This window comes from Necator americanus, chromosome V (genome assembly GCF_031761385.1).
Source record: "Necator americanus strain Aroian chromosome V, whole genome shotgun sequence".
Lineage (NCBI taxonomy): Eukaryota > Metazoa > Nematoda > Chromadorea > Rhabditida > Ancylostomatidae > Necator > Necator americanus.
In genome coordinates, this window is record NC_087375.1 from 18,855,694 (window position 1) to 18,870,319 (window position 14,626).

Here is a 14,626-nt window from a genome sequence, read left to right on the forward strand (position 1 = left end):
AGGGCTATTGGTTTTGTCGGTGCAACTCTTGTTTCAACCACTTTGTAATCATTTCCAGTACTCTTGCAGCTGTCTTGCAAAATTTTCGAGTCAGGCAAGCTTTTCACACTACTTAACTTGATTCTTTCTCTTCCCTCTTTTCAAAACTCCTCCATGTTCCTTCCAATCCTGACATTCATTCTGTGAAAAATGCAATGCCTCTGCGATTATCTTTGCTCTTTTAGCAGTGCTCTTCATCCTTTTTCATTTGTTTCCCGTTTGTAGGTTTTTTTCTTTTATTTCCATACCTCTTTCAGTAATTCTGTGCAATTCTGTGCTCGAGCTCAAATATGATTTTGCAGATGGTAGCATAGTTCACTAATTACAGTAGTGTCTCAACGTTTTCTCCTCTAGTCCAAAAGAGCATTGGCACCTTCACGCCACTCCTCGAAAGAACTTGCCCTGATTCCTAGCCAAAATAAAGCGCGTGCAATGTTTTTATCCTCTACTTTTTAATGAAAGTAACCATCACTGCTTTTCATATACTAGTTAAGCTGCAGTTTTTTTGTAGCGCCATTTCACACACCCTGCAAGCATGTTTCCTGTAAATTTCCTGGTTCTCTCAATGAACGCAAACTATAATTGAACGTCTTGATTAACATAGAGAAAATTCTGCTCTCTACAATTTTCTGGCCATGTACAAAAATTACTCCAGTTGCGTAACGAATCGAGTAATTGCGAATCGAACTCGAATACGTACGAAATGTTGAAGAAATGTCCCTCAATTCTTGTGCCGCTGCTAACTTTCAAAAAACGTTTTCCTTCAAATATCGTAATTCAAAAAACGTTTTCCTTCATATATCGTAATTGTACATATTTTCTGCTTGTTCTTTTTCTCTCTTCACATTTCCAATGCAAATGTTCCTTGACATTTTAAGGAAATTTCAGGTAGCCTCTGGTGATTAAATTTATGGAAGAGGCTTTGAAGAGAGCCGACTATGAAGATTACGAATCGAACATCACCGACTGCACATATATCGTAGGTAGTTCAACGGGAGAAAATACACAAAACTACACTAATCACTCCAGGGTACCGAACATGTGGAGGTGAAGATCTACTTGATCGGCGTCTTTGCAACATTCATTGCCATTCTCTCTATTATATTTAATACATTCTTTACTCTAGTATTTCTACTGAATCAATCGATAAGGTACCACAATTGCACTTTTCGTTGTTCTACTATTCTGAGTTAACCACAGTTTTTCAACAGAAAATCGTCAGTTTTTTATTTTGGAATATTGGCTGTGATTGATACGGTCATGGCAGTGAACTACATTGCAGTAATGTCAATTCCGGTGAGTGCAGTTAGCAATCTTCTGAAATTTTATTTTCTTTACGTATAAACAGTTGAATTTACTGAGAGTGACCAAGTAAGGTTATACTGTATTCGTATTCAAGTGATAAAACTATGATATTTCGAATGTTCATAGTTGAACCTGCCGATGGAAGTCCCTTCAGGAGTTGACTGGATGACGTGAAATAAAAGAAAGGATTTTTTTCTTGCTTATCCTAGTTAGTTTTAATATTTTCACGCCTCATTCCGATATTTAGTTTTCCACTGTAGTTTGATAAATTCTTCGGCTTGTAGCCTCGAACTAAGTTCTTTGAGTAGCAAAAACTTGTGTCTTTTAAAACAATTGATAACAGTTCCTCATCGTAGCCTCCAACTGCCTCCATAGGTAACAACGACGCAATGGTACCGAATATTCACTGCAAAAAACTTATCTTAACCCACTTTGAACTTGTTGTAAGAATGTGAACGGAGTTTCGGAAGATGTTGTTGAACATGACTCATAGTAGGCTGCATCCACGTCAGCAGATTTGGCAACCACTATGCGTCTGCTCTTTTCTTAGCATTATTTTCTTGCTAATATGCTCAATACAGCCTACGGGTACACAAAGTGCTGACTGAACATGTAGTAAAGAACAGCGACAACTTGTGATACACTGTGTAAATGGTTGCGCTCACGGTGGGACCCTCTCTAGCTCCAACAGGACTACAACAATGAGCGGCGGTTCGATAGCGCAAGACAAACCGCTTGCGCATAGCAGGTCAAGTTCTTCTGAGACGATTGTAACTGCAGTGCAACTCAAAAATGCAGAATACTACAGCAGAATCACTGCAGAATTGTATGGGTCATATTTTATCTCTCAAGCGCTGTTGTGCGCCTGAACAAGCCTGCAAAGTGAAACAAACGCTCATGGTTCGGCGGCCAGTTGTGAAGCTCATTCGTAAACCATTCACACGGCGTCAGACACAAACGACATCGTATCAGGAAAACATCGACACCCAAATTGAAAATTCCGAACCCAGTGATGAATAACATTCACCACCCGCCATTGTTTGTAAGGTGACCGGCAAGAATTGATGATTAAGGATTTATTGTGATCCTCTCAAGACCGAGAAAATGTCTGGGTACAAAATTTGTCAAATTCAGCCACACGTTATGAATGCAGTTCTTTTCGATCTTAACAGCTTGTTTGCCATTTGCCATGATTAGTCGCCGATGAATATTTTTTAAAGAAAAGATTGTTCAAAAAAGAACAAAAAGATAAATTGTGGAAATATGGAAACAATAACCTCGTCAGTTCGTCCAGTGGACCTGGGAAATCAGCTAGAATATAAAGATTCTCTTTTCCGTTTGGAAAATTGTTACAACCACATTCATTTATTAAAAATTTTTTTAGAGTTGCTTCCTTTTGTTATGTAAGTTATGTTATGTTTGTTGTTAAATCCTTTATCTTTTTACAAGCATATTCCATAAAACCCCTACACGAAACACATTGATCTGCTTCCCTACTACATCGCTATACTATATACTATACTTATGTATTTACTGTAATAAATACTATCGGGAACTACATCGTCAACCTTCAATATTCGTAGAGAAATCCCAACATCCTCAATTTTGTGCTGTACTAGTTGGTTTAAGTGGAAACACAAAAGAAGTGCTGTAGCTGTCGCGGTAATTCCTACGATGTGACTATGCGTTGCTTGTACTTTTTTTTGTCAAAAAGAGTAAGAAAAAACTTAGTATTTTTAATAAGTAATTACGTTATTGATAACATAAATTTAAAGATAAAGCCACGAAAATTTTTCAGGGTGTTAAGAAGTGATTGTTTTGAAATTTTATTCTTTATGTCACTCTGTTGTGTCATGTCACTCTGTTGATTTCGATAAGCAGCTGAATTAGGCTAAAATGTAGAAATGAACGAAAAGGTACGCAGAACCAGAATTCATCTAAATTCATACAGTTTCTGTTTAAAATTACTTGCTCTCAAAGAATTCTTGAAATTCCATAATAAACACATCTTGTTTATGTTTCTTCCTCTCCATTTTTAAACATTGCCATACGAAAGGAGCTACGAATTGCAGAAGAATCAACAGTGAGAAACAAAGTGCTACACACAAAATGGACATGCAGATCTTATAAGCCTAGAAATAATCCCATTACGAAAAAAAATCGCTTGGCATTCAAAAGACATGCAAAGGAAACTTCTTAACTGCTAAGAGGAAGTGAAATTAAATTATCGTAGGAAAAAAGATAACAGGATGGTTGTCGAATGGTATCAAACACACTTAGAAAAATAATCTTAATCGATTCAAAATTGAAAAATTGACTGGAAAAACGAAACAAGCACAGAAGTACATTTGCTTCTATAAAAATGTTCCACATTTTCGCTGAGAAACAGTTGGGAAGAAGAAGAGCTCCGACAATTCTCATCGATTTGCATCTAGTTTCAGGTGTACATGGACTACTACCACTTCTTGCCGATCTATCACCTTTTTCTCTCCTACTTTCGTCTTATCCTCACAGAAAGCAACTGCGCAATGTTTTCTTCAATGCTCCTTATTGTGTTGGCCACCACAGAACGTTTGCTGAGGACATTTCACGGTGGAACAATTCTGAAGGCACGAAAGTGAGTGCGCTCGGAATCTTTTAGCTCAGAGCTTTAGCTTTTTTCTTTTTCCTCCTTTCTCCATGACTAGCTGGGATCCTCCCTCTTTGAGCTCTTTTTTGACTTCGTTATTATATATGATGGATGCCTATTCTTTCCTAGTAGTGGTTACCGTTCAAGGATAGCAAAATTAGTGACCCTTTCCGCTTGAGGTCCCCCCACCCTTCACCCAGCGCCCCTGGCGGACTCGTCCGTTCCAGGTCGAGCTGGTCACCTAAACCTGGTAACCAATGCTTTTACTGGTGCGTTCTACGTATGGGAAAACGATTTCATGTGAATATTTCTACCTTCTGTGGCAGAAGAACGACCAACCCACAAGAATTCAAGCTGAATTCTAGTGAGTTGTGCTCTTTCTTGTTTTTGTTTTGCACATCCGTGGGTGTTTTCAAATAAATAAATTCCATAGGTTTTTATCGAATGTGGGATCGATTTGTGCGTGCACTCTATAACTGCATCCTATTACTGACGTTTCCACGAAATAACTAATCAATGGGCTCCAACGGTGACACATAACTGGTTTGCAGGTCAAAATGAGCTCACCGGCAACGCAAATGCGGGGACTGCTGCGCACAAAGTGCCGCGGTGGGGACCTCCGTCAGATCCGCAGAGTGGATCTAGCAGGCTCCCACCGCAGTCACACCTACACTTACGCCTGCCGTTTCCATCCGACTGTTCCTAGTCCCGTAACCGCTACTCTGCAAGATCAAATCACTCCGCATTACATTATATTACATTTGTGTTCAGCAATTTCTAATGTTTATAATTGTTACGTAAACATTTTTGCTTATATACTTACCAGTTTGACGGCACCCAACATTAAAATAGTGCGATACTCATCGGTTTTCTATGCTCCCGCATTTTTCCCAAGAAGGAAAACACTTTTCACTAATTCCTTTCACTGACAGCGTTGGTCGACACAGGTGTAACGGAACCTTGCGGTTCTTTGCAACAAAAGCAGCTCTACTAAATTGACAACAGCATAAAATTCATTTGACATTTCCAATGAAAGGAAAACTAGCAAAAAAAGTTGAAAAGCGCAGAATTGTCAAAGAAAAACATTTATTTGAAACTGTAAAGAGTAGAAATCTTATTTTAGTGCGCGATATCACAAGTGGCGTCATATCTCATCAGCAGAACTTCATGATTTACTTTAAGTCTGACCTATATTGACAAGGCTTTGAAATTTTGCCTTCTTTTGTTTGACATCAGCTGCTTAGTGGTATTGCCTTGCTCGCCACTCAATTCTCTTGAAATTTTTTTGGGAAGTGCGCAAACTTCAACCAGTGAGCAACCTGAGTGCCATTTTTCTTAAAGATTTTAGTTATTCTCTTCGTTTCCACACGCTCCAGTACATCGCTGTTTTTATATCCTGCAGTGATTCTTGTATTTCTTCGCATGAGTTTTACATTCCTCCCAGAACCATCCATACATGTACATAGACTATGGAAAAAATTAGTAGCGAATCTGAGGTAGAGCACAGTAGTGAGTGATCACCGCAACGTGTGTGCGGAAAGACAGTTCGATATTGCTCAAAAGCAACAAGCTTTCAATCTCGTGGGTCGGTAAGTAGGTACAGGTTGATCTGATACAGCTGCTGTCATCCCTAACACGCTGTACAGGCCACAGTACGGGTTCACTACACATTGACGACCAAGCTTTTCCGATGCTGTCCTCCAGCATCACCGCACATTGTCCCTCGTACGGCAAAGAAATTGTCAGATGGGATAGGAATAGATACGGTTATGAGGTGTGGTGCGCAAGTAGGAGTTGGCTCAGGTCAGCTTTTTTAATTTCCTGAAAAACGGCCTAGGAAAAGATTTGCTGGAGCGGATCCCCCTACGACACACCTAACAACGTAACGCGTCTGCCGGTGACTGGCAGAGACACCGACACTCCCACTAAAAGCCCACTCGACAGAAGAAACGGAGCACTTGCTTTTGCAAAAGTGGAACGCTATTAAGTCCTTCGCAGGAGGTATTTAATAGCAGTTCGAATGTTCTCTTGTCTTGAAACCTCGGCATATTCTGTCTATATTTTTTGATACTGTGCCTGCGAGGATTTTAAATGGAACCTTTTATTTGCCTGACGTTTCGGCTTTTTCGCCGTCTTCAGAGGCCTAAACAGAGGATGATTGGAGCAATGCTACGTTTATCCGCACATGTACCAGCCGCGCCACATCCGGTGACTATTTTCAATGTAGATGGGTTTCTGTTTTCACTACCCTGAACGATTATCGAAACACTGACCCAGGGTAGTGTGGCACTTGACGGGATAGACGTAGCTTTGCTCCAAGGGTTCCATCTAAAAACTTCGCAGGCACACAATCACAAAACGCACCTAATAGCGTTCCACAGGGCAGCGAGGTCATTCACAAGGCCGTTTCCCAGGCACTCTTTGGGGAGTTCTTTTAGGCAAGAAACAGGGATAATTGACCACGATTGCGCTCATGCTCCTGAACTACACCCCTACCCTATGCATTCGGTAAGAGGTCCCAACTCCCTTTTTGGTATGCTGCCTTTACCTTCTACGATTTTGAATTGAAGTGGAGCGCATCGATATGTTCAAAATTGATCAGGGACGCGAATTCTCTCTTTTTATTTCACGAAGCAGATGGCGCGCCATGCCTTTCACATTTGCTACGATCATCTAGAGGGATGAAAATGTTTTAGGCGTATCGATCCGTTTGGGGTTTGGGCACCGCGTTTTTCTGCAATTTGTAATCCTTGAGGTCTTGGAACGCTTGCGGGCTATAAAATGATTTGCGGCAGCCAGCCAATGACTAATCAAGTTCATCCTCCTGACAAGACTTGTACCGATTTACCTTCCCCGAGGGATGAAAGTGTTTGTTGGCGGTTTCGAACCATTGACCACAGCAGCCCTGGGGTCACAGCAGACCTCTTAACGTGCCACACCCGCCCCTTGCTTACTATTTCTGTGGCTCGTAAACTGTTAGTGACAAGGAGCGTCCGGTACTAGTAGTCCTCCGATATCAGACAGATATCGTGCTATCTTTTCCGTTTTATGTCGTTTCACACTCACTACGAGACCGGTGTTTTGATTTAGGGTACTCGAAAATAAGCCTGTGAAGGAAGAAACAAACACATACTAACGGTACGATGTCCTTCGACTTTTGTCCCTACAATAATCGCCACGGCGGCACAGACGAAGGAAGCACACGAAAACAAATTGCTTGTTGGCTCTTAGTTGGCGCAGATGATCACAAACAAACGTGGGCGCGCCGGTGACCGCAGTCTGCGGAGTGATGACCGCCATCGAGTCAACAGGGATGTACCTTACGCTTCTGAAACAGTAGCAAGAATAGTCACGCAAAGCAGTAAATAAAGGCAGAGCGTCCATAATACGCACTACTCATCTGATATTCGAAAACAGCGAGGAAGCCGATAATGACAACCATGAAACCATGCACGTTGCCTTGATTGGATTCTCTTTCTTTGCTCACGTTATCCTGGGGATCGCTTGGCTACGGTTGCCACATACCATTGGTCGAGCTCGTCAGACCCTCATAGCGTATGATTTTTCACTTCGCAATGAAAGAAAACCGTGGAAGAGTTTAATTCAAATGATTACGCAAATGGAGGAGAGAGCACCCGCAGAGGATCGACCGGATAAAACTTCCCCAATTTTTCGCAGTGAACAGTCTCTCCTCCCTTCTTTCGTGTTCTTTCGTGTTTCGCCGTAGTGTAAGGACTCTATTTCCGCCGTTAGATTCAAGCAATAAAATCAGTCGATAGTACCGATTATTTCCCCTCAATGCCCCATATTATTAATACCGCTTGAGTGCTCATCAAAACAAAGACATTGTCTCAAAGGACAGCAAGAGTTGAACTTTCCCAAAGCGACGACCCTGGAAATTTGCCAAGTCTATTCTTACAGGTTCCTCGAAAAGAATCGACCTACTGTTTGCGCAGTCTGCATTCTCGTAGCAGTCGCGTATAAAATTTGCAACTATTGGGAAATCGACGTGCAATGGAAGCCAACTTGCGAAGAAGGATGGGGGTGAGATTCCTTGGTATTTTGCTTATCATTCCATGCAGCTTATGGAATGCCTGGATACTATCCTTTTCAGCCAGTACGAAATCATTCCGGGCCCACTCACTGCGTATCATAACTACCGCTTCTGGTGGATGTTTATCACACGCAATGCACTTGATCGCATATTGCCCTTTTTCGTGCTGGTCGCTATGAACTACTTAATTATAAAGGTTTGAGAATTGTTAAGGATTTTACAGTAAACTACATGCGTGCTACGCAAAATTTCGAAAGCCTTTGACTATCTGCCACAAAAGTCAAAAAGTGGGCCGCAAAATTGATATTGATTGATATGGCCAATTCTTAAAATCGATCGTAAAGTAAGGAAATGATTGTTGTTTTATGTTTTTATAAGGGTAAAAAGTAGACTTGTTCCTAGTTAATCTCTTACATACCTCTTGGAGTTCTGTTGTTTGTTAGCATCACGATGATTTCAAAATTAGTTACAGCAAGCCTCGTGCTGTGCTTTACTGAAACCTACAAGAAAACCGAAATTTGCTTTGAAGGCAGCATACCACGAATCTAACGTGAAGAGGGATCCGCAGGAAAAGCGGACCTTTTCTGAGACGATTAAGGAGAGATGAGCGTAACCATCCCGGATACAACCACATCGCAAGCTTTCTTTGCGGATTCCCTCACCACGTCAAATTCATTATATGTTGCATCTGAGCACTCTTTGTGTTGGACACTCCGTTTGCAAACAAAAGACCACAAAAGTGAATATTTTGCCTTTTCAAAACCCAGTAACTCAGAGATGTGCAACAAAGCGCGTTTTCATCTTCCAACAAACAGCTATCGCTAATTTCTCGCGAGCAGCACAACAGCTCGGTAGAGGGATTTATGGTAAAGTGCACGGCGTTGACCAATCTCCTTGGAAATAAGCGATCGACTTTAGTTCAGAACGGCTTGAGATTTTTCCACGTGTATGCAATCTTGCAATGACTTTCGGGAGCGAGCCGAAGTCAGTGTTGAACATGAGGTGATGACGCCAATCGAAAAAGGGGTAAAAGGGGCGAGTTAGCAGTTGTCATTAAATGAGTGGATCACGAATGACGATTGGGGCAAGAAGTGACGAGGAATGGAACAAAGACCAGGAGTATGGCACTCGGAGAAAAAGGCCCAGTCCATGCTGGAGGTAATGCAGAGAAGATAGAAATAAAATGATGTTAAGCTCATGGAATAAGGTGTTAGTATTGTGAGTTTGAAGTGGCTAGCACTGGCAAAACTGTTTCCTCCACTTTGCATCCTAACCTCGTTTCGCAGTCGTGCTCCTCCCCTCCTGCGCATACCTTCGTTCATTCGTTCCGTGACAACCGTAGTGGTGTACTGGATTCCATGTCCAACACCAGTCAAATGGTTTGAGGATCAATCCCATTTGCCAGCGGATGTCTGCACTAATACTTCGAAACGCGGGCCGCGCAGGCGCTCGCATGATTGCTCCGTCCCCCGTTAAAAGAAGCGTGGATTGTCGACTCAGATCCGTGTTCATCAGCTGTCGGCCAAATATTACAGAAGAAATGGTGGCATCATCAATTCGACTCAACACATCGAAATCGACTTGCGCTGTCACATCTTCCTTTCTCCATCTAATGTCATTCCCTTTTCCGTACACAACTGCATGCGAAATTTTCCAATCAAACCGGTGTGACGTAACTCAGTGTTAGACGTCGTTGTTATAGGCCTTGAAGAAGGAATATGTCCGGCAGAGTATCGAAGCAAAGCCTTCAGTGGTGGACAAAAAACCGGGATCGCGCGCTCAACGCGGCAATTTGAGGGTGAATCGATGAATATTTGTTAACTTGAGGTGTTCTTGAGCTTCATATGCTTTTCTTTTGCAGGATGCGACGAGAGCTCTAATAAGCGTAGTTTCAATGTACCTTATGTCGCAGTCATTACAGGTGAGGACTTTGAATACTTCGGAATTCCCACTGAAATGAAGAACGAAGTGATGGTAATTGTTCTGAATTATAGTACAAATTTAATGCACTTCTTATTATTATCATTCGATTTTTCGCAGCTCCTTTGCTTTCTGTATTTCTCTACAAGTTAACAATATGGAAAGAGTGAGATTTGTAAGAGCTCGTCCTTCGTCAAGTGTGACCAACTGACTAAGGTTCCTCCCCTGCAGGGTTCTCCCTCCGTATCTTGTACGACTCATGATAATGTTAGGATTCCATTAAAAAGAAGATCTGATACCAACAAATGCAAACAGTAATTAATTCTGATGTCGGTGGAACAAAGATGCATTCCATGAACATCGCTCCACTTCCATTATAAACTTGAAACTCTCCTATTCCGCAGCGACGATGCGAAACCATAGAAGTACTTCTGTTGTGAGGACGTATGTTACAGATGGGTGCATGTTGTATGTTTAAGTTTTGTTAATTTCGAAAATGGGTGCTTTTGAAAGTTTTCCCGAGTTTGAAATAAGCTAGAGGCTTAGATTTCGGAAATCGAATTATATTTGCTTATAATGATATAGAGTAGAACGAATGACGCTACGAAGAAAATCTGCTTTTTTCGTTTTCTGGTTTAGGCTTAGGCTTACCGTGGCTACTGTACTGTACTGTAGAAGTTAAGTTAGAACTGTTCGTCACTATTCTTGCTGATGTCGTATAGTAGCTATTCTTTCTCAAGGCAAAGGTTATGGTTGTCAGTGCTGTTAAACTAAAAAAAAGTCAAAAAAGACGACGTTTGAAAATCTTGAAATACTACAAAAAGGAAACCAAGCTTTTTGCGTAACCATTTTTATTGACATCACATCTCCAAGTAGTTAATCATTGTCGAATTTAACTGGTGATACTTACGATCAAGTAAACATTTCCAATTATTGAAAGAGTTGTTGTTTCTAATCTGCACGAAAGTTTATTGCACACTTCTTCAGTTCGTCATGAATTATTTTAAGAAAGATCTAACATTTATGAGTTCTCTTCTTTGTATTTAGATTCGTAGGATTCAGGTTGTGCTCACTTTCTGGGAGACATTTGATCGAGAAAGTCTCGAAGCAGAAGGGCTAAACGTGGTCTATTCCTACCTGAACGACATCGTCAGTATACTCACACTGCTATCAAGGTAACTGTCAGATGATCATCCGGCCTGACAAACGTTCTTCTGCTGAAAATCTCTCGAGAGACTCTGAAGAAGTTTTCCTACTTCCATTATATAAAAGTTCTTTATGAAGACTACTTGTGTTGCAGTTGCCTTCGATTCCCCGTCTACTGCTCCTGTAATCGGCTCATCTCATCCGCATCTTCTAGCACTCTAGCACAACTCAAACACATTTGCATCAAGGAAAAGAAGACAACTCAACGTACGTTTTTCAGAACGCATAACTGTTGCTTTATATGAGTAGAGCAATTAATTTCGCACGGGCCTTCCAAATCCCTGAACTCCTCTGCTTCCCCAACCTCTCCTCTTCCTGAGGCAAAAAAAAAACAATGGATGTCTTCTGAACTGATAAACACTTGAGATAGCTCTTGGAAAAATTTGAAGAAAGCATTTGTAGCACTTAAAAATAAACTTCTTGACAAACATCAAGACACTTTGAATTGTACCATTGTCAACATTTTCACCGTTACCTCCACGCAAACACAAGAATTTACTCCCCTTGCCCTTTTCGCGGCCCAGTTATAGTTGGTAAGGAAGAGGTGCAAGCTATCAGTAAGTTCTAATCAACGGTCATCAGCTGATAACCGCAACCATCCCAGCCACCTCACCCACAGTTCGCGACAGACAGAAATTCATCAAATTTTCGAGGAAAGAAAACTATGAAACGAATAATGCCACAAGGCAGTCAGTTTGCTTGATAAATCAGGAGAACAAACGAAACGAAAGCATTACGGTAACGGTAACATTAAACAGTGGTCGCTCACAGACGATCCCCACACTGTGTTAGGGACTCGCAGTTGATGAGCGCGAGTTCGTTATTTCCGCAGTTGCAATATTCTCCTCGACATCCACACCTCTGGATCTTGGGTTCGTTACTCCTAGCGACGAGCGTTGGCCAGTGGAATGCTTAACCTTCTTCTCCAAGCTATGAGGGAATCCAGTAGGCAAGGTTACTAATTAAGCGATGCTGAAAGTCCATGTTTACTTCCTTTTTCCTAGCGAGACTTATTTCTCGAACTCTTCGATTTAGTTCCACAATTACAACTATCGCTTGATTACAATCATTTATTCTCTACTTCATAAAACTACCAAAGAAAGAAACAGATAAACAAAATGTAGAGAAAGAAACGAAAGGAAAAGAATTAGCATGAAGACGGTGAAATGAAGGGGTAAGGAAGAGAGAGAGAGAGAGAGAGAGAGAGAGAGAGAGAGAGAGAGAGAGAGAGAGAGAGAGAGAGAGAGAGAGAGCCATAGTTCCATGATGAGAAGAGACACACCGTTACAATGAGAGAGGGGAGTTGGCTCCTCAAGAACTAACTTTCTTCAGCGCTTTTTTGGTCGTACCGAATCTTCTTCTATTCTTTTGCGCTTTATGTTGTAAGAAAAAAAAGACCGCCCAGTCTGGGCTCACTCCTCTTCTCCTTTTCTCGTGTCTCCGTCTGTTATAAACTAAACTATCGTGTGTTCAAATTATACCCGTGTTGGTTTCTCTTTTATATTATAACAAGAGCAGTGATACAAGCGTATTTTGTAGTGAAAGAATTCTTTCATTCACAACCCCTGATCCCCGTGCAGAAATAACTTCAGATTGAACCTTTATCCTATTCATCGCATTACAGTACGTTTTTATACAAATCGTATCCTTTTTCCATTTGTTTAAAATTGCTAGGAACAGGCAGAAATATGCACAGAGCCTCTAAGGACTATGAAAAAGATCAAATTCCCAGTTATAAATCAAAGAATGCCGAGTTCATGAAAATGTATGTTCGATCTTTGGTAGAGATCGAAACTCCACTAACAATAACATTTTATTTTTTCATCACAATATTTGCCTGACAGTTATGTCCGACATTTCATGAGCAGTTTAATTTTACATACCTTTTTTTCAGAGTACACTCCCATTACGAGTTGTCACTGTCCAGTCCAAAAGGAAGGTGTCCGGGTAAGGGAGTTCTTGGTTTTCTCAGGCAATTTGCTTCCTTTATTTCTTAAAGATCTTCTTAAAACTCTGTCTTATTTTTTCAACAAATTGTCTACAACTCTTCATCTTTTGACTTTTCAATTATGAATGAACAACTATAGAGGAAATTTCAAATCTCTTTTCGGCTTATGCTAGCTACTTTTGTCCAATCTTCCACCTTCAGACTTTTATGTACAATCCAATGGAAACGGTGGGCCAATCGGCACCTGAAATCGCTAAAACCACAGGCGCAGTGTACGATGATGTTCTCAAAGAGTGGCAATTATGAGAAAGCTCCTTCATTACAGTTTCTTTTAGCTCGTGTTGACACTTTCGTACGAACGAAAACATTTTTTGTTGTGAGAGGCACACAACATATTCGCCTTTTGTGTGAATCTCAGCGACAGTTTATTGTATTGTAACGGGTGAAATAACAATTATACTTAGTTGAGAATAAACCTAGTTTCCCAATGTCGTCCAGCACGTTTCCATTTGTAACAGTGTTCTATGCTTCCAAAAAAACCCGGACTGCACGAACGAAAATGTGTGGTTTCTGCACTTTTGTTGCCCTACGCGTGTTCTGATTTGGATATTCACAACCCATCAATGATTACGTTTCAGTGAACAAAACACAGAATCAAAACTAAAAAGAGGAAAAGGAAGATTGAGAAGGAAAGAAATCGCCATAATTACGAGAACAACACGAACCGAATTTTCGATGGATTAGGCAGTCATGAGCATAACAAGAATTATTCTCGAGAACTGGAAGCGAAATGCTTTTGGATTTGTACCTCTTTAGAGGTGCGTAACTAAATTTCCCAAGGGGAAATTCCTCACACTGAGTGCAGCAAGATTTGCTAGATCCTCAGAAAGGTATTTTGATTCGTCTAGCTTATTTGACATAAAAAAACCCGCCATACATATATGACTGGCGCTTTGAAGACCAATGTCCTGTCCCAAAAATCAGCTACAATCTTCATAACAGTGACAAAATAATCTTGACTAGAACAAATAAAATTAAACCGGAATCACAAAAATAACACTTAAAAATTAAGTTAAAGCAAGAACAAGATATTAAGTAATGAATTTTTAAAAAATTAAAATTAATATCTGTAGAATAATTCAAGCCTAGTTCAAAACATTTACTCCTTTAAACACTACGGTATAATTCATTTCTAATTTCCGTTCGTTTTCATGTTGTACCCGCTAAGCATTTAAGCTAAAGTTAAGCAAAAAATCACGAAGGCAAAACCTTCTTCCTTTGCGTACCTTTTCGACACCGCTGCTAGTCAGTTTGTTTTATAGTTAATGAGGTGTTGGTTTTTGGGATTTTCTTAAACTCCAGTGTCGGGAAGAAAATATGACGGCCTAAACCTCCCCAGACCTGGCTACAACCTGGTCGTGAAGTTTGGTGGCGTGTCGATGAGAGGCTGATCACGCGTGTATGACCGTTCCTCTTGCCAACATGGGTTCCTTATGAGGGATTGGTAAACATTACCGCTGCCCGT

The 14,626-nt window shown here is 40.8% G+C and overlaps 1 protein-coding gene across 2 annotated transcripts; it reads left to right on the forward strand.

Annotated features, from left to right (window-relative positions):
- Window positions 1-949: 949 nt before the first annotated feature.
- Window positions 950-13,407, forward strand: RB195_014376 (uncharacterized protein; the record flags this gene model as incomplete). 2 transcript variants are annotated; one of them, XM_013450305.2, is made up of 12 exons in its annotated part: window positions 950-1,018; window positions 1,069-1,190; window positions 1,251-1,335; window positions 3,786-3,961; window positions 7,895-8,017; window positions 8,088-8,223; window positions 9,730-9,825; window positions 9,889-9,948; window positions 11,010-11,122; window positions 11,248-11,360; window positions 13,048-13,100; window positions 13,303-13,407. In XM_013450305.2, 12 exons carry the CDS (start codon window positions 950-952, stop codon window positions 13,405-13,407), a joined length of 1,251 nt encoding a protein of 416 aa, XP_013305759.2. The 2 variants fall into 2 exon arrangements, with proteins under 2 accessions (XP_013305759.2, XP_064060503.1); XM_064204622.1 differs by lacking the exons at window positions 950-1,018; window positions 1,069-1,190 and having other exon boundaries at window positions 1,300-1,335.
- Window positions 13,408-14,626: the final 1,219 nt, after the last annotated feature.